Source organism: Borostomias antarcticus (assembly GCF_949987555.1).
Source record: "Borostomias antarcticus genome assembly, chromosome: 1".
NCBI lineage: Eukaryota > Metazoa > Chordata > Actinopteri > Stomiiformes > Stomiidae > Borostomias > Borostomias antarcticus.
In genome coordinates this window covers 29,521,761-29,545,259 of record NC_140234.1, presented here as the reverse complement: position 1 = coordinate 29,545,259, position 23,499 = coordinate 29,521,761, and the positions used below count along the sequence as shown (strand labels likewise).

General features: G+C 46.9%; 1 protein-coding gene across 2 annotated transcripts; it reads right to left on the bottom strand.

Moving 5' to 3' along the window:
- Nucleotides 1-1,050: 1,050 nt before the first annotated feature.
- pak4 (p21 protein (Cdc42/Rac)-activated kinase 4) lies at nt 1,051-22,672 on the bottom strand. 2 transcript variants are annotated; one of them, XM_084443197.1, is made up of 11 exons: nt 16,556-16,676; nt 16,185-16,265; nt 15,534-15,758; nt 12,150-12,382; nt 11,443-11,872; nt 10,705-11,130; nt 10,463-10,596; nt 9,806-9,932; nt 6,153-6,278; nt 3,719-3,853; nt 1,051-3,555 (listed from the first exon to the last, which is right to left on the bottom strand). In XM_084443197.1, exons 3-11 carry the CDS (start codon nt 15,732-15,734, stop codon nt 3,400-3,402), a joined length of 1,968 nt encoding a protein of 655 aa, XP_084299323.1. In that variant the 5' UTR covers nt 15,735-15,758; nt 16,185-16,265; nt 16,556-16,676; the 3' UTR covers nt 1,051-3,399. The 2 variants fall into 2 exon arrangements, with proteins under 2 accessions (XP_084299323.1, XP_084299324.1); XM_084443198.1 differs by lacking the exons at nt 16,185-16,265; nt 16,556-16,676 and adding an exon at nt 22,568-22,672.
- Between the last annotated feature and the right edge of the window lie 827 nt (nt 22,673-23,499).

Genomic DNA, 23,499 nt, shown 5'->3' with positions numbered 1-23,499 from the left:
ACAAACCTGCTTTGAGTTGATATGAACACTGACGACTTCATACAGCCTTCCTAAGCCCTACATTGACATAAGATATCATTAATTCAAAGTGGGACCCACCAGTGCATTTTACTCTGAGGCACTCACTAACCAGGCTTGTAGATCAGTAAACCTATGAAAACACCAGGATCTAAATGTCATTAATTGTCATTGTAAAGCAAGATAGATCTTTGATCACATCACCATTCTGAAAGTTAAGGCATTGGAAACGCACACAAAACATACAAACAATCTAACTGTTAACTGTACCTCTAGACCTTTGATGGCTAATCAGTGTAGGTAGAAACAACAGGAATGTCAAATCAATCTCCAGGAGGAGTGAGGGAACTGATCACATCTTCTCAAACAACTATAGAGCAAACTACAGTTCAGTTGCCTGGCTACAGGATGACCTGACTAATCTTTTTTCAGTTGGGTAACAGAACCTCTTCATTCTATGCTTGACCCATGGAGTAGCCAGGTTAACAGTTGCCCCCCCCCCCCAATCACACACACAGGGATCTAATGACGGGGAAAAGGGAGATCCTTCAAGTGGTGAACTCCCACTAGGAAAGCAGCCCAGTCCAGCTGGAGAAAAACCCAGTACAGCCATCATAACTATGTGTATGCTACAACGATGATGATGACCATGAAAGGCATACATTACACAGCGACACTGTATCAGCCTGCAGGGACCAGCTGTTATGCCCTCCGTGTACCGAGGTGCTGGATACGAGCTGATCAGTTATTGGTCCCAGCAGTTGATCACCCTGTGAAAGGCAAAGGATACAAGCACAGTATTCCTCACCAGAAGAATGTTCATATAAAAGCAGCGAGGGCACACAGGGGACCACTGGGCTAGTCAACATGGAAGGAATGTGCTTGTTCATCCACAGGAATGTTCAGCCCACTGGAGTGTGAGTCTTGAATGTTTTGGCCTTCATATTTATACAGCATTTGATTAAAAATAAAAAATAAAAATAAACAAATAAGAAAATGACCAAGTATGTGCCGATATTTTATGAAACATATTAGTTTAGTGATTTAGCAAAATATACACTATGCAAACCTGGGTTGAATGAAAGTATGGGTTAAGTTAGTTTTGTCAAAGTGATAAACCACATGTTAAAAATCATGGGACATTACAAGTATTTGTTAATAGTGTTCAAACACGAATGACTTGACCTCTCCTCCTCCGTTTGATTGTCTTTCTTTGTCCACTTTTTTCCCTCCGTTTTCAATCTGGATGAACATGGATCTAGTGTGACTATGGATTCTTTACTTTAGGACTGGGACAACAGACATCTGTTTGTAGAAAACCATCCAGTCACTTTATAAACATTAACCACAACATGGACACTAACAGGACAGTTTTCCGGACACAGATTAAAGCCATGTCCTGACCTCAACTGAATTTACTGTCAACTCCATAGATTAACTATCTAGTATTTAGCCTAATCTAGGTCCGGAAAACAGACCTTAACAGTATTTCAATCTACACAGTGCCCTTTAAATGTGTAATAGTGTGAAACAGTTCTGAACTACAATCCTTATTCAACAATAGTGCTCTCAATCATTGACTGTGGTGAACCATCCACCAATCAAAGGACTAGCATTGGACAACATTGTTAAAGGGTGATTACACTCAAAAAAATCTAAACCGTCAGTGGTTATTAACATCTCTTGGGAAGAATTCCAGAATTCAGGTTATGGGTTATGATTGTGTTAGTGTCCCAAAAAACCACATGTAGATTCTCCCAATAGTGTGTGTCTCTCTACTCTAACCTGTCTGTCTGGTGGGTTCTCATCACTTATCAGTCTGACGGAGCTGCTGCTCCAAGGCCTCTCTGTCTTTGGTTGCTCCCCAGGTGCAGGTTCAGCATGTGTGCTGCTCCCTGTCTGTCTCTGTCTCTGTCTCACACAGACCCCCCTGTCCTGTGACAGAGCTTAGAGGAACCTACACACACAGGATTAGGGTCTACAGTAAGCTCTGAGAGGAATGGGAACTCCTATATTGTGTGTGTGTGTGTGTGGGGGGGGGGGTGGTTATATGAGTGTGTGTGTGTGTGTGTGTGTGTGTGTGTGTGGTACTGTGAGTGTTTCCTGCCCTACAGGTCCTGTGGTTGCTACATTGTGTACGGTTAAGATAGTTCTAGCAGCTGTCTCACACTTGAGCGGTGTGTGGATTTGCACCTCGGTTTGAATAATTCCTCTTCTTGTCCTACGAAGCCCTTGAAACAGCCGGTCAATCTGTGACTCGGCTACATTCACAGTCCCCCAGACGCGCGCGCGCACACGCACACGCACACGCACACACACACACACACAGTGACAAGAAAGGATGCTCGGGAGAGACAAAGTTCATGAGAAAGCTACTCAGAAGGTGGATTTAGGGTACTGTGTGTGTGACCCTACACTGCTGGCTACTATAGTCTGACTAACAGTTCCTGTCTGCAGCAGTTGGTTTAAGAGGATTAGGGGGGCGGGGCCAGACCCGCATAACTAATCACTAGAGTAAAAATAAGCCTTCTGAATCACACAGCTAAAACTGTCTCAATGGTCACTTCACCATGATATTCTAAAACCACACAGGCGAAAACACATCTACTCTACATTCTGTGTGGGAACCAATTGGAGTGCAGCTTCTATCTCAAGACAGTGCTTCAAAAACATCTTCACTGTAATCAGAAAACAGAATAATCACAAAATAGAGGAAGTTTAAAAACGACAAAACAAACTGATATATCTCTATGTTCATCATACTTACACAGAAAAATAAAGGGAGAAATTATCTATAAAACACGCCTCCAGTGTTAACCTTTGCTTAGTGTTTCTCTGTAACAGTTTGCAGCCTAATGTTTGTTCCCATATAAAAGAACAATATGATTCAAATCTTATGATAGAAATGCAGTGTCCTCTTTCAGTAGTAGTTTGTTCCATTCTGTCTGTAGTTGAAGTGTTGACTCTGGGACTTGTAGTTTTAGAAGTCCTGTCGGGAGGAAGCTGGGTTTTCAGGCTGTCCAATAGGGATGCTTACAGTGTGGCTCCACCCATCAGGCAGCCAATGAGCTTGTGAGCTTCGAGTCCTTTCCTTGCATGGGTCTGAGGCACCAAAAACGCTTTGACTTCACATTCGCTAATGTAGTGTCTCAATGTTTCCCCCCTTAACACAGAAAGAGGGGCAAGAACGAGTTTGTTTTCTTTTCCACAAAGTTGTCTTATAAAAATGCTTGACCAGATAAAAGGCTGACAGCAGCCAGGCGGGGGCCTCCTCCGGCCGCCCCTGTGTGCTCTGCGTCCAGCGAGTCCTCAGTGGAAGCTGCGGAGCCAAGGGTCCGTGTGACACTGCCCCCTAGTGGCTGGAGGCCAGCGCCGCTGCCCTCATCTCATCCTGTTCTGCCTCATCAGCGGCACGATGCAGGAGGGCGGGCCCGCCTTGCTCAGGAAGGGGTGCTTCAGCAGCTCATTGGCTGTGGCCCTCTGGGCGGGGTCTCGCACCAACATTCTGTCCAGGAAGCCCTTGAGGAGAGGAGACACCTGGGAGGAGAGAGACAGAGGGGAGGGGGGGGGGGGCGATTGAGGGCATAAGAGAAGAGATGGAACGAAGTGAAAGTCAGAAGAGAGAATGTCATGTACAGAGGATGCATTCCAACCAGAGGCCGACACCATTATAAGAAAGAGAGCATTGTCGTCTTTCTACCTTGTGTAGGTTCTTGAGTTTGGGTGGCAGGTTGTCGCGGATCATCTTCATAGCTTTGAGGGGGGGCTCATTGAAGTAGGGGGGCTCCCCGTCCACCATCTCAATCACCATCACCCCCAGAGACCAGATATCCACCTAGGAGAGGCAGAGACAGGTCAGGTGACTCAATGTTTACCCGCTTTGTGCCCCAGACAGACAGCGACCAGCCAAACCCACAGGTTGAACGGTTTTGCGGGTAGAAGCACCTTTAGACACATCAACACATACAGCTGGTGCTTTGAAGACTTGCATTTAACAACGGCGAATGTAAATCCATGATTGATCCTGGGAGATGCTACCAAAATGTTGGTGAGAGGCAGAAAAACACCTGCACACTCACAAACTAGTTTACTGCAGCGTTTACCCTGAGTGATCAGGGGAGTGATAAGGATCTTAATGGGGTTGGGGCTAACATCAACGCTGCGCTCCGAATCGCATACTTCTACTACTTTACTACCAGTACGTACTACAGCTGCCCCTAGAAAGTATGTACTCTGCACACAGTATGCATCCAATTGGGACATACCACTGTCATAACATCGCACTTTGAAATTTAGCCACATCTGTTGCTGTCCATGAAGCGACATTCGTACACAGCTGTCACGACTTGAACATGTGACGCAATTTTCACTGTGCAATGGATTGTGGGTCAGAATAGGCAGAAAAGTCTGGTGGCTTGCATACTGCAAAATACGACCAGATAGTAGTAGGACATCCTGGTATTTTTGCCATACTGCATGTGGCATACTATGTATTGGGACATACTACATCCTTTTTTTGGCATACTATATAGTATGCGATTTGGAACGCAGCCCAAGTCTTCAAGAGCATTCTGTCTCTCCCTCTAACAGGACCCTGCCCACAGTAACACGTCAGCTAATCAGCTAGCCCTCCCACCTGCCCTGATGCTGTGTTCCTTCTGTATCTGAAACGTTGGGATGCCCAGGTTCAACGTCAAAATCATCAATACGTCACCTGAACTCGCGATTCCACCATTTTACTTGGGATGAGAAAAATCTATCCCGACGACTTCGTCAGTAATAAGGTTTAATAGCGCCTTATTTGTGTCTCATTAAAGGACAGGTTCGGTGCTTAGCATTATAAGCTATGTTATAAGGTTATTTACGATCATATACAACGGCCGGTATCAAAGTCCCGTCAAACGGTGCACTCTGGAGATATAGCCCGTCGGCGCTAACACACTCAATGGATCCATAGGTGCATTGACAAAATCCCTCAACAACACCATAAACTCTCGCTTTCAGAGACAGGAAACTCACCAAGTAGTCACTGGTGTCCGTTGATGTTCTGGCAAAAAATCACCACAAAGCTTACTTCTGATTAGGTTTCATTGATCAATTTCTGTCCGTTGATTTGTATTAAAAACAAAAACAAAGATGTTTAGATTCATCCGCGTTACATATTTGTTTTGATCAACAAACACTTCCTACCTAACACTATCAATGAAATACCAGCTGCAAAGCAACCCTAGGCTTCTCAACCTGTTGTTATTGTTGTTGTGTAGACCTGTGACCCGGAAGCAGCTCCTCTTCTTCTATGGTAAACTCCAAACTCAGTCAAGACCTCCCAAAGTTCAAGCGGAAGTTTACAAACGTATGTACTGCGAGTACAAATAGTTCTTTGCTAAATGATAAATAAAACCTGATCGGAAGCATACTATACTTGATGGGATTTTGTCTATGCCCCTATGGATCCATTGAGTGTGTTAGCTGCGACGGGCTATATCTCCAGAGTGCACAATTTGATGAAACGTTGATATCGGACATTGTATATGATCGTAAATAACCTTTTAACATGGCTTATAATGCAAAATTCCGAACCTGTCCTTTAAATTATTCGTACACCCAGTACTGTCCAACATCTATCAGTGGACAGTGTCGCTACGTACGTTCGTAAGTTCGCATACGCAAAATATCATAGTTCATTGTTATCAACTGTTATTGATAACAATGGCTAACTTGGTTAGAACTACAAAGATGGGGCGAAAGGTTTTTTTGCACATTTTGTTTCTGGAATGGATTCAACTGGGATATGATGTCATCCCGGGCGCCAAATCCAGAGGTGGATTACAAAAGGAACGCAGCATGACTGGTGGAGGTGCTGCTCACTCACCACTGCAGTGGAAACAAGAGAGGATCTTTCAGTTGTTGTTTTTGTTCTAGTTTAGTTTCCCGGGTGTGAACCAGTATTAGTCTGTTTCTATAATTAGGGGTGTGTGCATGTGTGTGTGTGTGTGTGTATGGTCTTACATCATGTCCGTAGGGCAGGCGTGAGATGAGCTCTGGGGCCATCCAGTAGTAGTCTGTTTCTATAATGAGGGGTGTGTGCATGTGCATGTGTGTATGCGTGTGTGTGCGCGTGCGTGTGATCTTACCTCAGGTCCGTAGGGCAGGCGTGAGATGAGCTCCGGGGCCATCCAGTAGGGGGTACCCACCAGAGACTTTCTCCTCTGAACCTCCTTCGACACCTGGGCACAGAAGCCGAAATCTGACAGCTTCACCTGGGGGAGAACAGAGGAGGAGGGAGGGGTGCGTCAACTACACTGTGTTTTGACCTGCGTGTGAACGCCATCTCAACAGAACGTCAACAGTAAACATCAACAGTAAACATCTGGAATAACATGTTTATGATCTGTCCATGGTGAGGACTTCAACTACACCGACGTATCTAAGCATTAGGGCTGCACGATTATGACAAAAGATAATAATTGCGATTATTTGCTTCAAAATGGTAATTGCGATTAATATTTAATATATAATATTCATATATAAGAACCAAAATGCTCCCAAATCACGGACGTTGATCCCTTTCTTGCTACTAACTAACTGACCTTGTTTTCGCTCATTTTTTCACTACTCACGGCTGCGGGTACTCTTGTGACACTTGTCTTGACCTACTGCTATCTGTCTTCTCAGTGAAATTCACACTCAGCGGGAACTTATGTGATTGGTCAGACAGCATAAGAGCCTGTGATTCGTCCGTGTAGTCCTAGCACACTCAATTCAAAGCAAAATTATTAATCACATTAATTGCGGCCTTTTGCGATTAGTTAATTGCGGAGGTCATTATTGCGAATTCGATTAATTCACAATTAATTGTGTAGCCCTACTTAGCATATTAAGGTCATGCAGCTGTTTTGTTTTCATCTTTTGCATGATCGTCAAGGGGCTGCCCCATATCAGACAAGGAAGTGAAACGCACAGAGCACGAAAACCTGCCAGTGCGCTGGCGTCTACTACCCCTAACATGGCTGCCATGGTACTCGCTGAGGTAAAGGGCTGCCTCTCCACTCTGACTACAGACTCACAGGTCAGTCTCTAAACACTGCACTCAACTAGAGACTGAGGACATTCGTCCAGATTTTGTTGCTAAAAGTGGGTGGAAACAATGGGAGACTGAAAAAACCTGCAAAAAGTGGGTGGAAAGAATTTGAGGGATTGGGGGGGAAATGGCAATGTTTTGTTTTGATTCTCCACTCCAATTTGTTTCACTAGGGACGAAGATAGGAGGAGGACATCATTTTCAGTAAGGTGGGTCCTTCACCCTATTGGAAATGTAGGCAGTGGCTCTGATTGGTAGCGTCGGTTTTCACCGCTGTTCTAGTGGGCCGAGGTCAGCTAGTGCCTCTACACAAACCTGGGCATGAGAACATGGCCTACAGCAGTAAGGGGAAATTAAACATACCAGCATACACACCCACAGGCACGTTCATACACAAACCCAGTTCCTTTCTCTACACACACACACACCCCCCCCGCCACACACACACACACACCCTCCCTTAGGAGAAACATCTGAGGGTTGACTGACTATAGGCCTACTTCCCCTCTGTAGTTTACTACAGGCCCAGCCCAGTCCAGCCAAACCCCTCATCTTCTCACTCAGCCTAACCGCTGTGACAGTCACTAGCTGCATCATGGCCCAGCCCAGCCTTACTCAGCCCATCTCCAATCATCTGAATCCAGTCCATCTATATGGAGTCAAAATGAGGCCAGAAAGCATTGTAAACGTAAGTGAAGTATTGTAAACAAAAACATATGAATTGTAAACGTAAGTGAAGTATTGTAAACGTAAGTGAAGTATTGTAAACGTAAGTGAAGTATTGTAAACAAAAAATATATAAATTATTACTTAATTATTAAAAAATAAAATAAAAATTGCATTTACAATACTTTTTTGCGTTTACAAAACCTTTTCTGCATTTACAAAACTTTTCTGCCTTTACAATACTTTTTCTGCGTTTACAAAACATTTCTTGCGCTGCAAAACATTCTGGCCTCTCTTTGACGTGGGGGTGGGGCTAGATGAGTGGCGTGTCCAGAGAGGAAGAGGCGGAGTTTCGGGATGCCCACCGCCATATGAGCGCTGCTCAACGTTTTTTGGACTTCTTCTATGGTTTTGATTTATATATGGCGGTGGGCATCCCGAAACCCCGCCTCTTCCTCTCTGGACACGCCACTCATCTAACCCCGCCCCCACGTCAAAGAGAGGCCAGAATGTTTTGCAGCGCAAGAAAGTTTTGTAAACGCAGAAAAAGTATTGTAAAGGCAGAAAAGTGTTGTAAACGCAGAAAAGGTTTTGTAAACGCAAAAAAGTATCGTAAATGCAATTTTTATTTTATTTTTTAATAATTAAGTGATTATTTATATATTTTTTGTTTACAATACTTCACTTACGTTTACAATACTTCACTTACATTTACAATTCATATTTTTTTGTTTACAATACCTCACTTACGTTTACAATACTTCACTTACGTTTACAATGCTTTCTGGCCTCATTTTGACTCCATACATCTATACCAGTCAGCCCGATCCAGCTCAGCCATGCCTTACTTGGTAGGCTCAATCCAGTCCATACTAGAGGTTGACGGATTAATCGGTTTTGCCGATTAATCGGCGCTGATGGGACATTTTTAAAACCTTGTTATCGGCTGAACTGGGCTCTGACAGTGGCCTATGGCTGCGCAGCCTCCACCCATTGTCAATAGACCATATTCAATCGATGTAGGCCTGATCCACCAAATCACACTTAAGGATGTTCCGTTACATTTTTAATATACTTTTTATCTATTTAAAAAAAAGCCTATATTGAATTAATTGACAAGGATCTGGACCACAGCCACCCCTCAACTGATGGAAAGGAGTAGGCTACTTCATTTAACTTGAAGACAAAAATAAAGAAAAGGGACTTGATCCCTCTGAGTTTTCATTACTCTGCATTTTATCCTACGTTGAGCTTGATGATTCATTTATTTGATTTATTTATTTAAGTATTTAAAAAACTTTGACAGTGGCACAAATAGCCCCCCCTTTTTTGTGCTATTTTTGCTATCGGCCGATTTATCGTCTATTGGCTTTTTCCTGCTCCAAACTATAGTCTAGCTCAGTCACGCCCAGTTTATCTCCAGCCCTAAAAATAAACACCAAGAAACTCAGAAGTGACAAGATTCTCAGTAACCCTCGTCACCACTATGATGGTCACTGGCTTGAAGCCACTAGCATCACCAGGAAACCTGAGGTTGACAACATCTTGAACATCTGTTGTGCAATCTCTTGAAGAGCAAAAGGAGCATGACTTTCACACAGGCCAGGTTCCTCCACCCACTTTCATTATAACAGTTTCTTTTGAATATGTAAAAATTGTGATTGTTAGATAAAGCAAACTCACTGTAGAGGGAAAAGTTAGCCAGTGCTAGCTAAAACAGCTGTTAAACTGTGTGTGTGGTTAGAAGTCAGCTCTTGCTAGCTAAAGCAGGTTGGTGTGGTGTAGGTTGTAGCTCCTGCTAACTAAAGCAGGTTGTTGTGGGGTTGGGTCTAGCTCCTGCTAGCTAAAGGAGGCTGGTTGATGTTGTGTTGGGGCTAGCTCTTGCTAACTAAAGCAGGTTGGTGTTGTGTTGGAGCTAGCTCCTGATAACTAACGCATGTTGGTTGGTGTAGTGTTGGAGCTAGCCCCTGTTAGCTAACGCAGGTAGGTGCAGTGTAACCCTAATAGTAGTGAGCAGATTTGTGTCGAGCTGTGACGTACTCTGCCGTCGTGTGTGAGCAGGATGGAGTCGCTCTTGATGTCTCTGTGGATGACTCCCTGGGTGTGGAGCACTGACAGGGCCTTCAGCACCGACAGACACACGGTGGCAATCTGCTCCTCGTTCATCCTAGGAGAACGAACACACACACACACACACACACACACACACACACACACACACACACACACACACACACACACACACACACACACACACACACACACACACACACACACACACACACACACACACACACACACACACACACACACACACACACACACACACACACACACACACACACACACACACACACACACACACACACACACACACACACACACACGTCATTAGCACCAACAGCAGAGAGTGATAGAACTGAACAGGAGGAAAAGGGATGGCATAAGGAGGGAGGCAACACTGCCATCTAGTGGCACTGACATAGTTTGGCATGGATATATACATTTGACCACACCAAGAACAGCGAAGTCATTGTTTTCTTGTGGAAAAACCACACAGCCTGCCAGAACATAACATGATAGGACAAAGTCAGAAGATAATTTGATAAAGCAGAGAACGAAATATGTTGGATATTGAACCAGAATCATCCGTGTCCGTCTTCACACACACAGAAACATCTCACAGACAAAACTAACCTGGTGTGTGTGACAATGTCAGTCAGAGCCCCTCCCTCTAGGAACTCCATGACGACCCAGAGCTCGTCCCCGACCAGGTAGCTGTTGTACATCTCCACCACGTTGTCATGGTGATAGTCCCGCATGATCACAACCTGCAAGGGGGGGGGGGGGGCGGGGGGTCAGTGTAACCACGGCGACAGAGGGGGGTAAATGCAATAGAAACGGGAGTGATTTCCTAGCTTCTAGCGGCGTCCTCGTACCTCGTTGAAGAGCAGCTCCCGGCGCTGCTGCTTGCGCAGGTCCATCTTCTTGACGGCCACCAGCTTGCCGGTGCTCTTGACGGTGGCGATGCACACGATGCCGGTGGAACCCTCCCCGATTTTGATGTAGTGGTCCAGGTAGGTCCTGGGGTCGCCCGGGTCCACCACCATCTGCAGGGCGGCACGGAACTGCTCGTGGGACACCCTCTGGGGCTCCCTCTGTGGGGAGCGGGCCTGCTGGGGGGCGCCGGGGGTCGGGGCCGGGCCGGGTGCCCTGGGTGCGGGGACGTGGGGGGGCTCGGGTCCCAGCGCAGGGTGGGAGGTGTGGTGGGGGTGGTGGGGGGCGGAGCCTCCCTTGCCGCCGGCGCCGCCTCGGACGGGGCCGTTGTGGGGAGGGGCTTCGTGTGGTCGGCCGGGCTTCAGATCCTGGCGGGGAGATGATAAGAGACGTCAATACCGACTCTGTTATGCGCCCACGCGGCTGTACAGGGGTCTGATGTGGGCAACTGTCGCAGCAGAAAATGGGGAGCTGAATTGGTAGACCAACTGTGTCTGTCTGTCTGTCTGACCGTCTGTCTGTTTGTCTGCCTTCCTGTCTGTCTGTCAGAAGGCAGTCTGTCTGTCTGTCCGTCTGTCCGTCTGTCCGTCTGTCCGTCTGTCCGTCTGTCCGTCTGTCCGTCTGTCCGTCTGTCCGTCTGTCTGTCTGTCTGTCTGTCTTTCTCCCAGCCCTTTCTGTACCTGGCTGGTGGGGCTCCTTCCCCCCTCGCTGTCGGTGCGAGGGTAAGTGTTGAAGGGCCGTCCGGCCTGCTGGGCGGGCTTCACCATCCCCTCCGTCACCGGCAGGTTGGGCGTCCTGATGTTGGGCCCGGAGAGGGGCCTCTTGTCCCGGGGCGACTGCGGGCTGCCTTCACCCCGGGCCGCGTAGCTGGACTTGGGCCTGCGCTCGCCGGCCGCCTCCCGGCGCACCACGGGGTCCTGGGGGGCCTCCCTGGGGGGGCCCCTGTCTCTGTGCGGAGGGGGCGGCGGGGGTCCCCGGTGACGGCCGGGCTCCTGGCCGCGGGGCTGCTGCTGGGGCCGCCCCTCCTCTCTCGGGGGGCGGGCGGCCCTCTGCGGATGCCGGGGGTCCGCCGGGACCCCCCCCACCTGCTGGTCGGGCCTGGGACGCTCCCTGGAGGGCACGCGCAGACGGAGAGAGAGAGAGAGCTCAGAGATAGCCGGACAGAATCACAATAGTCGAAAAAGAGACTTCCTTATTACGGCTAATGTAAAACACCTGGCCCAGAGAAAAGAAACCCCCTGGCCCCCGTCCAACTCTCCCCCCCCCTCCCAGCACCCTGGCTCGCTCCTCTCCGACCGCACACAGGAATCCCTCCCACGCCTCCGTCAAACGAGGCCCCTCGGCGAACACGCCTTAACACAATGGGTCTTTGGTTCTGTCGTCCTACCTGTCACCGTGGCGCCCTGGGTGCGGGTGGTGGTGGGGGGGATCCCCGTTCTCGTGGCCCGCCCCCCCGCCGCCGCCGCCCCCCCCCACCGAAGAGCCGGAGTCCCTGCGGGGCTGGACGGGGGGGCTGCCACGCCTCAGGGAGTTGGAGCGGGTCACGGACATGGTGTCGAACTCGTCCAGCAGCCAGCTGAGGGAGCCGTCCGCCCCGATCTTGCTGCCGCGCACGATGGTCTGCGGGGGAGACGGGAGTCGGAGACCCGCGGTCAGTCACGGGTCTGGACGCAGCACGCACACACACACATGGACACGGACAGACACACACACACGGACGGACACACACACGGACGGACACACGGACAGACACGCAAACGAATACACGCACGCATGCACACACACATGCACACAGACACGCACACACAAAGACACACACACACTGACAGAGAGGTCAGAAGCTTACTAGCCTGAAATCTCAAACGCACAATACCAGGAGGATGTTCTCAGCGCCTGCCTCAAGGCAGAGAGGGGGCAGGCCTGGACATCCCTCTCCAGACAGGCTACACAATTAGCATCATTCAAGGCATTTACTTTTAGGAACTTATTATTTTGAGGAAACAAAGACAACCGTGTTTACTGTTTAGGTTCTGTGCAGCCAGACTGTAACCTGGTAAACTGTAGTCCTGGACGCCATCACTCCCCGTGATGACCACAGCTTCTCCATTTGACAACAAAGATCTCCCTTATCTATTTAGGACTTACCTCTCCTCTCTCCTTGACCAACCTAATCCCATTCCCCTTATAACCCGCAAACCTATCCTGACCATGTGTTACAAATTACAGTTCAGCAGTTTCAACATCTGTAGATTGGCTATTACATTACGGTCATTTAGCACACACTTTTATCCATAGCGACTCACAAAATTGTATTGAACGTACAATAGGTAGTCAGTGTGCTACTGTACTACTTGCCAGAACTCAGGAGTGCATCTCTTTTCTAAACAAGTGACTAAGAGAATAATCTAGTGCTGAAGTCAAGGAGCAAGAGAAGCAAAATATAATACAATAGGTGCTTAAGAAGGAGGATCGTACTAGAACTCCTTGAAGAAGTGAGTTTTGAGCCTGTAGCGAAAGATGGGCAGTGACTCTGCTGTCCTGACGTCAGTGGCCAGTTCATTCCACCACTGCGGGGCCAGGACTGAGAAGAGACATGACCGTGTTGATCGACCGCAGGGGCCTCGGAGTGACGGGACAACCAGTCACCCCGAGGTAGCAGAGTGTAGCGGTCGGGAGGGGGTGTAGGGTTTGACCATGGCCTGGAGGTGGGAGGGAGCTATTCCTATCATTGCCCTGTAGGCAGGAGTGAACTTTTTGGCTCACGGTGAGTCACCTGCCAAGGGGACTGTAGATGAAAAAATCTACCGGCCAAGTTTTTTTTTTTTTTTTTAAGATAGCCTTCCGAAATCTAGTCGCCAATTGGAAATTTTACCTGAATTTGGCCGGTGGCAGGTGTTGATTTTCAGCCCTGCCTGTAGGCTAGTACCAGAGTTTTAAACTCTATAGCTATAGGGGGTAGGGATGCGCGCAGATAGTTGTTTATTCGACTACACTGGCTTCTGCCAGTCCTTTAGGAAATACTAGTCGGCTAAACTAAATATAATATTTTTTATTTTTTAGTAGTTTAGTCATATGCATGTTCCCATTGTTGCCGTCTTTCACAAACTGACGGCTATATTTGCACATGTTAATGTGAGCACACTTTAGTGGCAAACAACAGCTCCCCTGACCTAGATACCGGATGATAAATTAAGCTTTCAGTGAAGCGTGTTTTCAAAAAGTCAGAGCGATCTCTGACTTCCTCTCCAGCTCCAATTCTGCTCCGGTGCCGCTAATATACCCTGATACCACACAGAACGTCAACTCGTTCACTCCGTCGAGATCAAGAATGGGTCAACTTTGGTGGAGTGGGTGGATTCAAATGTCTGGACCTAGTTTAGCTCTATAGTAGGCCTATGTTTTCTATGGCATAAGCCTACTATTTGAATTAAATGCATAGTAAATGTCCTCAGTGTGTGTGAGAGGTGTATTGTGTGTCTTGTTGTGAAGGGACCATATTAAAATGCCTGTAGCCTACACTTCAGAAATTGAAGGGAAAGCTCTTTTAAGCTCTCTTTAAGGGGAGGGAGAAGCAGAGCGATAGGGCGAAATAAAATATTTTTTGCGCTCAACTCCACTCACATGCTCTCATCATTCAAACTAAATATAGACCTGTCTATTCTTCATACATAGTCTATTTGTTTGCATGTTTTCTTGGATATAACAGACGAAGCGTTTATCCTTCTGGTCCCGCTCATGTAGGCTATGCCGTGCGCAAACTTTCCTTTCTCTTTTGGGAAACGTGTGTAAGCCAACTCGCTACACTATTGAAGAAAACAAGTACACATGGAGTTGGTTGCAAAGAAAAATGTGTCTCCTTAACAGTTGGGAAAGTTGTGAGCTGACTTCGATCATCTTTGAGGCCAGACGAATATGATTTCTTCATGCACCTTAGCAGGCAGAATAGGCTATAGGAGAGCATGCAGCCTTGTTTTATGGCCATGTTCCGATTTGAAATGAATAGGCTGTTTAGAGACACAAATAGGCTATATGTCCATATTAAGTAGGCTATTTAAGTTTGTCACATTGTGCTTTTCTTGGGTTATTTCTCAAACAAATATCCATTCATGAAACAGCCATTCCATTGTGCTCTGCTTAATTCTATTAAAAAGGTTTGTTTATAGTAGATATTACCTTTGATAGGCTAATATCAATGTTCTAATTTTAGCCTAATGAAATATTACAGACTACTGGATAGCCTACTCTTCTTCAATTAAACAAAACAAATCACATGTAGATCTTTGCCAAGTAATAGCCTGTAAAGACGGGCTGGAGAACTGTTTTGGGGAGAGCGAAGTGAGTAACCCTGCACAACGAATGGAAATTGGCTGCCGCTGAGTGGTTGTGAATCTCTGTTTTAGACTAGTCAAATAGTCAGCTGAGTGGTTGTGAATCTCTGTTTTAGACTAGTCGTTTAGTCAGCTGAGTGGTTGTGAATCTGTTTTAGACTAGTCGTTTAGTCAGCAGCGTGGTTGGGAATCTCTGTTTTAGACTAGTCGTTTAGTCAGCAGCGTGGTTGGGAATCTCTGTTTTAGACTAGTCGTTTAGTCAGCAGCGTGGTTGGGAATCTCTGCTAGACTAGTCGTATAGTCGGTCACAAAACCACCCTCTAGTCATCAGTGAAAATAGTCGCTGCGCACATCCCTAATAGGGGGTCTTTGACCGAGAAACCTCTGGTCTGATCCACAAGATCTCCCATCCCTGACCCTGGTGTGTGTGTGTGACCCCTGACCTTGCGTGGCTCCACGGTGGTGATGACGGTGACGTCGATGAAGGGCTTGGGCCTCTTCGCCGTGTCCTCGATGAGCGACTGCCATTGCCGCGGCAATCCCACAAACTTCTGCTCCTGCTCGTCGAAGTCGGTGTGCACGCGGTGCTCGAAGTTGGAGGGCGCCGAGATCTGGAGGCGCGATTTCTTCTTCTTGGTGAACATGGCGACAGCCAAGAAGCATCAGAGCTGGAGGAGGCGACACAAACATACAAGACTGTTAAAAGTACATTACAAGGTTTTATCCCCCCCCCCAAACTAGGGGAAGGAGGACCCCACTGTGGCGTGCGTGTCTCGTCCCACTACGAGACACGCACGCCACTGCTAAAGGCCCATTTCAGACTTTTTTCCCTGGGTAAAGAACTGTTAGGTGTTGTGTTCAGGCCTATACAAACAACCGGGGTACAACAGACTTCTATTGTCGACATACGGGAGAATGGCAAAAGCAGAGTGTGTGGTCTTTCTTTGGGCTTTGAAGGAGGAGAAGTGAGGTCTGGGGAGAGGTGGGGTGTTGGTGTTGGAAACCTTGCCCAGCTGGCTGCAAAGCCTCCGATATGAACAGGTTTATGTAGCCAACGTCAGAAGGGAGAAGGGAATAGATACCAGATGTCATACCTCCGATATCACAGCCTCCAGGCAAGGCTAGCACTCCGAGGGGGTGAGACTAGCTAGCCAGCTCCTGCATGTGAAACGAACCTGAAAGAGATATATTCCTAGTCACATTTATCAGGCTCTGTCCACGCCATCCATAACTTTGCTTCAACCGCAAACGGTAAGAGATTGAATGACAGCTAAATCTGGAGGGAATTCGGAACACAGAACGAGGGTTGAGGTGTATTCTCCCTGGGACGAAGAAAGATCAAGCTCAACTTTTCTCACGGTCGAATAACAAAGGTAACGCGCCAGCGCGAAGGTCGCTGATGTACAACGAGCATCGGTTATCAACAACAACAACAACAACATCTACAACTTTTCTATCAACTTACCTAAACGTCTCCCCAATCATATAACAATCCACCTGATATCATCCCGATCAGCGCCATAACCAACGATGAGGAAAGAGATTCAACCAGCCTCGCTCCCGCTGCGAGCGGAGCAACTCCGAAGTCAGATGAAACAAAAGTTACTTCCGCGAGGTTTCAAATCAATCAAGTAGCCGTTGTCACAGGACGATCCGTATTTCCTTTTGCGAATTCACGAAACAGCTGTTAATGGATAATATCCCCCCCTCCAATGAAATAGCGCTGCAAACCTTGCAAGATAAAGTGTGTGTGTGTGTGTGTGTTGTGTGTCGCATTCCTCTGGTTTCAATGCGGCCCAGTATCATGACGTCACCGGGAAATCAGTCTAAAAAAGCGAGACGGCCGTTTCGCCCCTGAGCGGTGTGGAGAGATACTACTGTTACTGTACTGTCTAGTACTGGTCTCCACGGATAAGAGCAAACACCACAGAAATACTATGATCACTAGTTAGCCTAACAATTATGCTTGCGAGTGAGTCATGTATAATATCACATTACATACCAAGACCTCAACAGGTTGTAACGGTGGCGTTAACCTCAGCAGCGCTGCTCCTAACACAGGGGCTATGGAGACAAAGTTCACCTTTGGTAAAGGCATGCGAAATGCCATGTGTGTCTGTTAATATGAACTGACTTGTCAGAGCATGAAAACCGGCAAACAATAACAAAGGGAGTGACAGAGCGGGAGATGGAAAAAGAGAGAGAGAAAGTAAAAGATGACCGAGCCCTTACTCAATCAAAATAATTGGTAGATTTTATTTATAAAGCACTTTTCATTGTCAGACAATCTCAAAGTGCTGAAACAATCACGGTCGTTAAGAAAACAAAAAGAAGAAGAATCTGAAACTACCAGAATACTGGGTGCATGATTAGTAGTGAACCATATTATGCAGCAATGCAGATGATCTTGTGGTCGTTAGTCCATCTAGCGCTGGTCTTCAGAAGCTACTTACTAAGTACTGCATACGGTGTGGAACATAACATTAAGTATAAAGCCAGCAAGAGAGTGTTAGACAAAAGTCATATAAAATTATCTGATAATAATCTTGGGGTCTGTGAAAAAGGTAAAATATCTTGGACATTTTATTACAGAACAAATGACAGATGATGATGATGATATTTATAGGCAATGCCGCACGCTGTATGCACAGGCAAACACGCAAGTTCAGTATGTGTACAGATGTCTCTGTTCAGAGCATAATTGCACACCACTTATACACTGCACACTTGTGGTCAAACTACACAAAAGCAAGCTTAGTGTATCGCGTCGTCACAATATTACTCAAGAAAACAGGGTGGAGCAGGGCGAGTGAAAAGTGGCTGCAGGTGTTGATACTTAACAAGCCGTTTTAAGAAATCTCATGCATACATTCATTTGTCGGCTTAATGATTCTGAAAATGTAATGTTGGGCAGTGTCAAATATACCTTAATGTTGAGCCCTGAACGAAGCAACTGCTATTAAGGAATGTGCTCTAATAGCCCTTTTCCACCAAAGTGGTTCGTGAACCGGTTCGGTTCAGAATTATTGGAACCTTGGTTCTATCTAGGGAACGGGACCGCGTTTCGACTAGTTTTGAGCGGAACCGTTGTACGTCATTATATCATCACGGTTCGTGATGAAAAACCTACTATTTTTTGGTGCCGGTTTGGAACCAACTTTTGGGTTCCCAAACTCATTTATTTTTGGAACCGTTCAAAATTAGGTTCGCGAACCGGCACCGAACCGGTTCCTTCTTGGTGGAAAAGGGCTATAAGTGGTCTAGCTGTGTGTCAGGCAATGTTTAATTCAGAATAACTGTAGCACCTTATCTGCTTATAAGCAGCAAACCTACAGTACACAAACCTGTAATAGCTTCGGTATGAAAACCGCTCATTTGGCTCTCTGGGTAGCTACCTGTGCTGCAGGAGAGGGGGCACCATGGCAAACTGGTTAGTGCCACCAAACCAGCCCTTGTGCTGCTGCCACGAGCTGAAAAGGTTACCACCAGTGCCCACCACCAGTGGAAATGGGTGGTCTGGAACCCTGGATGTAAACAGCCTGATAAAGAGAAGGGCGCTATCTTTCCCACGAGGGCAGTGTGACGGTGAGCCAACAGACCCGACCGCTTGACATTTCATAGACACACGCACATGCCAGCCAATCCAGAGGCCAGGTTCGAACAAAGCCTCTGCCACGGTGGCCAATCGAGGCAGACTTCCAGGCCGAGCCGTGGAATGTGGAAAGGTCAACGATAAAGGAGAAGGGAGTGAGTGCTCAGCTCTCTCACAGTTAAGTGAGATACAGCAGAGCGCCCTCGGAGAGTGCTTTGATAACAAACACCAGAGCCTAGCCCCACGCTGCACTCTGTTATACAGCAGTCTCAGCCACTCACCTCCCCAGCAAAGTCTCCTCCATGTTACCATCACCAGAATAACATGTGCAGGAATGGAGACAAAACACATAGATCATGGCAGACCGTGTAAAACGAGCGAGAGAGACAGATAGTTCAGAGAGAGAGAGAGAGAGAGAGAGAGAGAGAGAGAGAGAGAGAGAGTATGTGTGTGTGTGAGTGAGAGAGAGAGAGGGGTCATATGGGAACTGGGTGGGACCTCCACCAGTCAGTGATGTGGTACTGGTGTGATGTAACACCGGGCTGCTGACACAATCCAAGCTTGAAACAGCAACACAACTCAGAACTCTCTTTCCCACAAGCAGACATCTAACATCATCCACTGTAGCTCCCCTTCTCCAGAGAGTACGGAAACCTTACAGGACATGTGAGAGAGAACCTAGCTGGTATCCATATGTCTGTCCATCTCAGCTCTCCTCCTGTCTAATAGAGTCAATGTGAGAAAATATGGAGAGCAGGAGTGAACTGCCCTCCTTAGTGGGAGTCGGGCCTGCCCAGCCGAGAGCAGCCCCCCTCCACACTGCAGGTCCGCACACATCAAAGGACTTGCTCAGAACCACAGAACAGAACACCGAGGGAAAACATTCTACTGGCCAGCCACTGCACAAAACATTCTACCCACTCAGGCTTCGCTCACCGACCTCCTGGTCTCTGGTTCTACATCAAAGACGGGGCCTCCGTTTGGGGGCCCAACCAGGATGCAAGAATCACGTAGCTAGTTAAACCTACATTACCATCATCATACAGTGACAGCTGTGATAGCGATGGTGATGTGATGTTGGTATTTAGGCCTCCTGTTATTATCATACTTTACTGCTCCACAATAGCCATGAAGTCAGACTGTCAAACATGAGTCACACAACTAGCTTTTAAAACCATGTGTGTAAACGCTGCCTCAAAATGTCTGTCACGGGAACAATAAAGTTATTTGAATGTAATAGGATTCAATAGAAAAGGGAGGTATGACAAAGCACAAAGGCAAATAGGGCCTTGTTTTGACTATATCCGATAGCTATATGAGTATCAGTACCAGCAGCCAAAAACGAAAAGTAGGTGATCTGTCCGGTTCAGCACATTCTGTGGCTGCGGTAGGTCCTATTCACTGGCTTTGAAACAAAAAGCAGTGCATCGTTCACTGCGAATATTCTGCTGCTGCATTATGTAAGCAAAACAACAGCACTTTTCTCTTGCGTATTCTCGTTCGCAATTCAACAACTCTCCCTCTCCCTGCACAACAACAGTTTGAGGGACGCACTTCATTCCAGAAAGGTTGTGGTATTCTCTCTTTTCTTCCCTGTCACAGATGCCCTATGTTCTACCTACACCTGGCCTATCAGATCTATGATAGCAGAGAGTGACCCAGAGCACAACGTGGGAGAGAAAGAGAACAACTCTCTGTAATGGACTGGGTCCAAACTCCACAGCAGAGGTCAACTGTGGCCAGGGCAGTGCATCTCTCTCTCTCTGTGTACACACAAGTCTTATATATATATATATAAGACTTGTGTGTACAATTAACACCTGCCACCGGCCAAATGCAGGTAAAATTTCCAATTGGCGACTAGATTTTGGAAGGCTATCTGAAAAAATATATATACTTGGCTGGTAGATTTTTTTAATCTACAGTCCCCTTGGCAGGTGACTCACCGTGAGTCAAAAAGTTAATTTTCACCCCCGTATATATATATGATACGATATACTTTATTGTCCTCTTAGATAAATTTGTCTTGGACTTCAATACTGCGCATGCATAGATCGCCTCAGAAACAGAGAAGACATATCATAGATCGCAGGGCCTGGGAATGCAGGTCCTGGCTTGATTGCGGCACTGTGATTGAGGTGATTACACATGGCAAACAAGCAGGGAAACAATTCCCCGCACTGTTACTGTGTGCACTCACTGTCCAGCATGGAGAGGCCTGGCGGGCTGACCTGGACAGATATGCCTTTGTGAGACAAGACACAAATGACCAGGGATTCACCAAGCTATGCCGTCATGGCCTCCCACTGAATGAGACATCAGCCTTGTCTGAAAACAAATGACAGCCAGCTGCAATCTAGGTAAACACAGACAGTGTGAAAACTAAACTGTACTGTATAGTGTGGTATAGTGATGTTGATTGTGTGTGTGTGTGTGTGTGTGTGTGACCCCTCAGTGGGTCTAAGGCATGCCAGGAATGTGTGGAGTGCCGGGCACTGATCGTACAACCCTGCTGACTGCACCCCGTAACACCCGCACTAGACATCTATCAGCTGCCCCATGAGTCAGGGGGAGAGAGGGAGGAGGAGAGGGGGAGAATGGGAGAGAGAGAGGGGGCAGGGTGTGAGATCACAGAAGAGAGAGAGGGAGGAGAGGAGAAGGAGGGGGGAAGAATGGGAGAGAGAGAGGAGGATAATGTGAGATGGAGGAAGAGAAAGAGGGAGGAGAGGAGGAGAGGGGAAGAATGGAAGAGAGAGAGAGGAGGATAATGTTAGCAGGAGGAAGAGAGAGAGGGAGGAGAGGAGAAGGGGAAGCACGACAGGGGGCAACGGAAAGAGTGAGATGGGAGAAGAGAGAGGGAGAGAGAAAGCGAGCGAGAGAGAGAGAGATGGGTGGGTGGGGGTAGGTAAGGTGGTGTGTAAAGGTCGTATGGTAGAGAGCAGATTCAAAGATGTGCTGCTTTATGCAGGATGCACTCACAAAAACACACAGTGACGAATGTACAAAGCTCTGTTCAAAGCTAGAATCTACAGGTTAGAAACGAATCAGCAGCAAGCGTCAACAGAGTCTGGCTTGCCGTTTTACACCTAGCATTAAACCTCTCCTACAATCATTACGATTTCAAATATACTGTACCGGTATTTAAATTGTTAGGGATCCAAGCTGAACCCTGTTATAACATACTAATTATTGACTTAACGTTAGCTAACTTACTTTACATCCTGGGACACATGATAGCTAGTTACGCGTCAGAAATTAATTATATCATCGTATTTTACATTTCCTTTTTCCACAGTCAACACACGCACTGTCACAAAAAATATCTTATTCATACTCAGAAACCCAAATCAATATTTCATCCGTGATGCCACCAGTCTGTCAGACTTCACTATTAACAGCCAGGCCAGGCAAATATTAGCTGGCTTGCTCGCTTGCTTGTTGAGACTGGATTTGACTGTAAAAGGACCAGTGGGAGCTTATTAGAGTGTTATTAGCTAGCTAGGGAGCTACCTACCGTGTTAGCTTGCCGGCTAGGAGTGATTAACAGTAATCACAGCAAGTGAGCTAACACAATCTAAACCATGAATAACGTTATTCCTTTTAGTTTTTGCTATTGTATTTTCTGATAGGTAACGTTAACAAGCGACTCTTATTATACTCTAATTGTAGAAAAGCTGAATCACTCTAAACCCAAACTATTTGCTATAAGCTAGCTAGCGAGCTAACCAGCAGCCAGACTTGGCAGGCTGTTGAACCAGCTAAACACCGTATCCAACGTATCCTACATTCAACGAGTTTTGAGTGGCGAGTAGTATTAGACTAACGTTAGCGTGGCTGAGACTAACGTGGTTGAATGAAATACAGATTAATTGATGGATTTGTTACCTGAAATATCCGTCGTAAACCGCTTTAGTCCCACCAGTGTGCGGATTTAAACTCTCCTCTTTCAGTTGTAAAGAAATGGGCTAACTTTGTTAGCCTGCGTTGCCCCCAAACTGAGTAAACGTTAGCCGAAGTAGCACTTTCCCGTCGCCATATTGTTCAGACTGGAAACGCTACATCCGGGGAACTGCACTTCATCCCCATAGCAACGAAACCTACTTTCAATATCGTTATGATGGATGATTGACACACGGGAGGCCACAGGCACTTAACTTGCAATGCCAACACTTTGATGTGCATTTTAATAACTTTTCTCCTGGTCCACATTCCTTATACACATTCCCAAAAATCTATAAAACTGTGTTAAAATGAGAACCAAGAGACACAAGGACAGAAAGGCCTGAGGGCCAAACAGACAAAGAGAAGAGGAGGAGGAGGGGGAGGGGGGGGGGGGGGGGGGTGCAGAGATGGAGTGATGACAGGCATCGATTGCCTGAGGGGCCTTCAATCCAATCGATATGTTCTTAGGGAGGCTACACAGATGACATTTAGACTGCCCCACTCAGTGAGTTCACATTCTGGGAAGCCACAGTCACTATACGCTTATGCACTTAAAGTAAGATAGAGACAGACAGTCAGTCAGTCAGTGTTTTTTTGGTTTGTCCTTCAGAGACAAGCTAACACGCCTTCTGCTCTCTTTTTCTCCTTCTCTGGTGCTGCTGAGACCTGGGCTAATCGCATACTTCCATACTAGCCTATATATTGTGCCAAAAAGGGATGTAGTTCCCAATTCATAGTATGCCACATGCAGTATGGCAAAAATACCAGGATGTCCTACTACATACATACTACTACGTACATCCGGTCGTATTTTGCAGTATACAAGCCAGCAGACCTTTCTGGCTATTCTGAATTTCTGACCCACAATCCTGTGT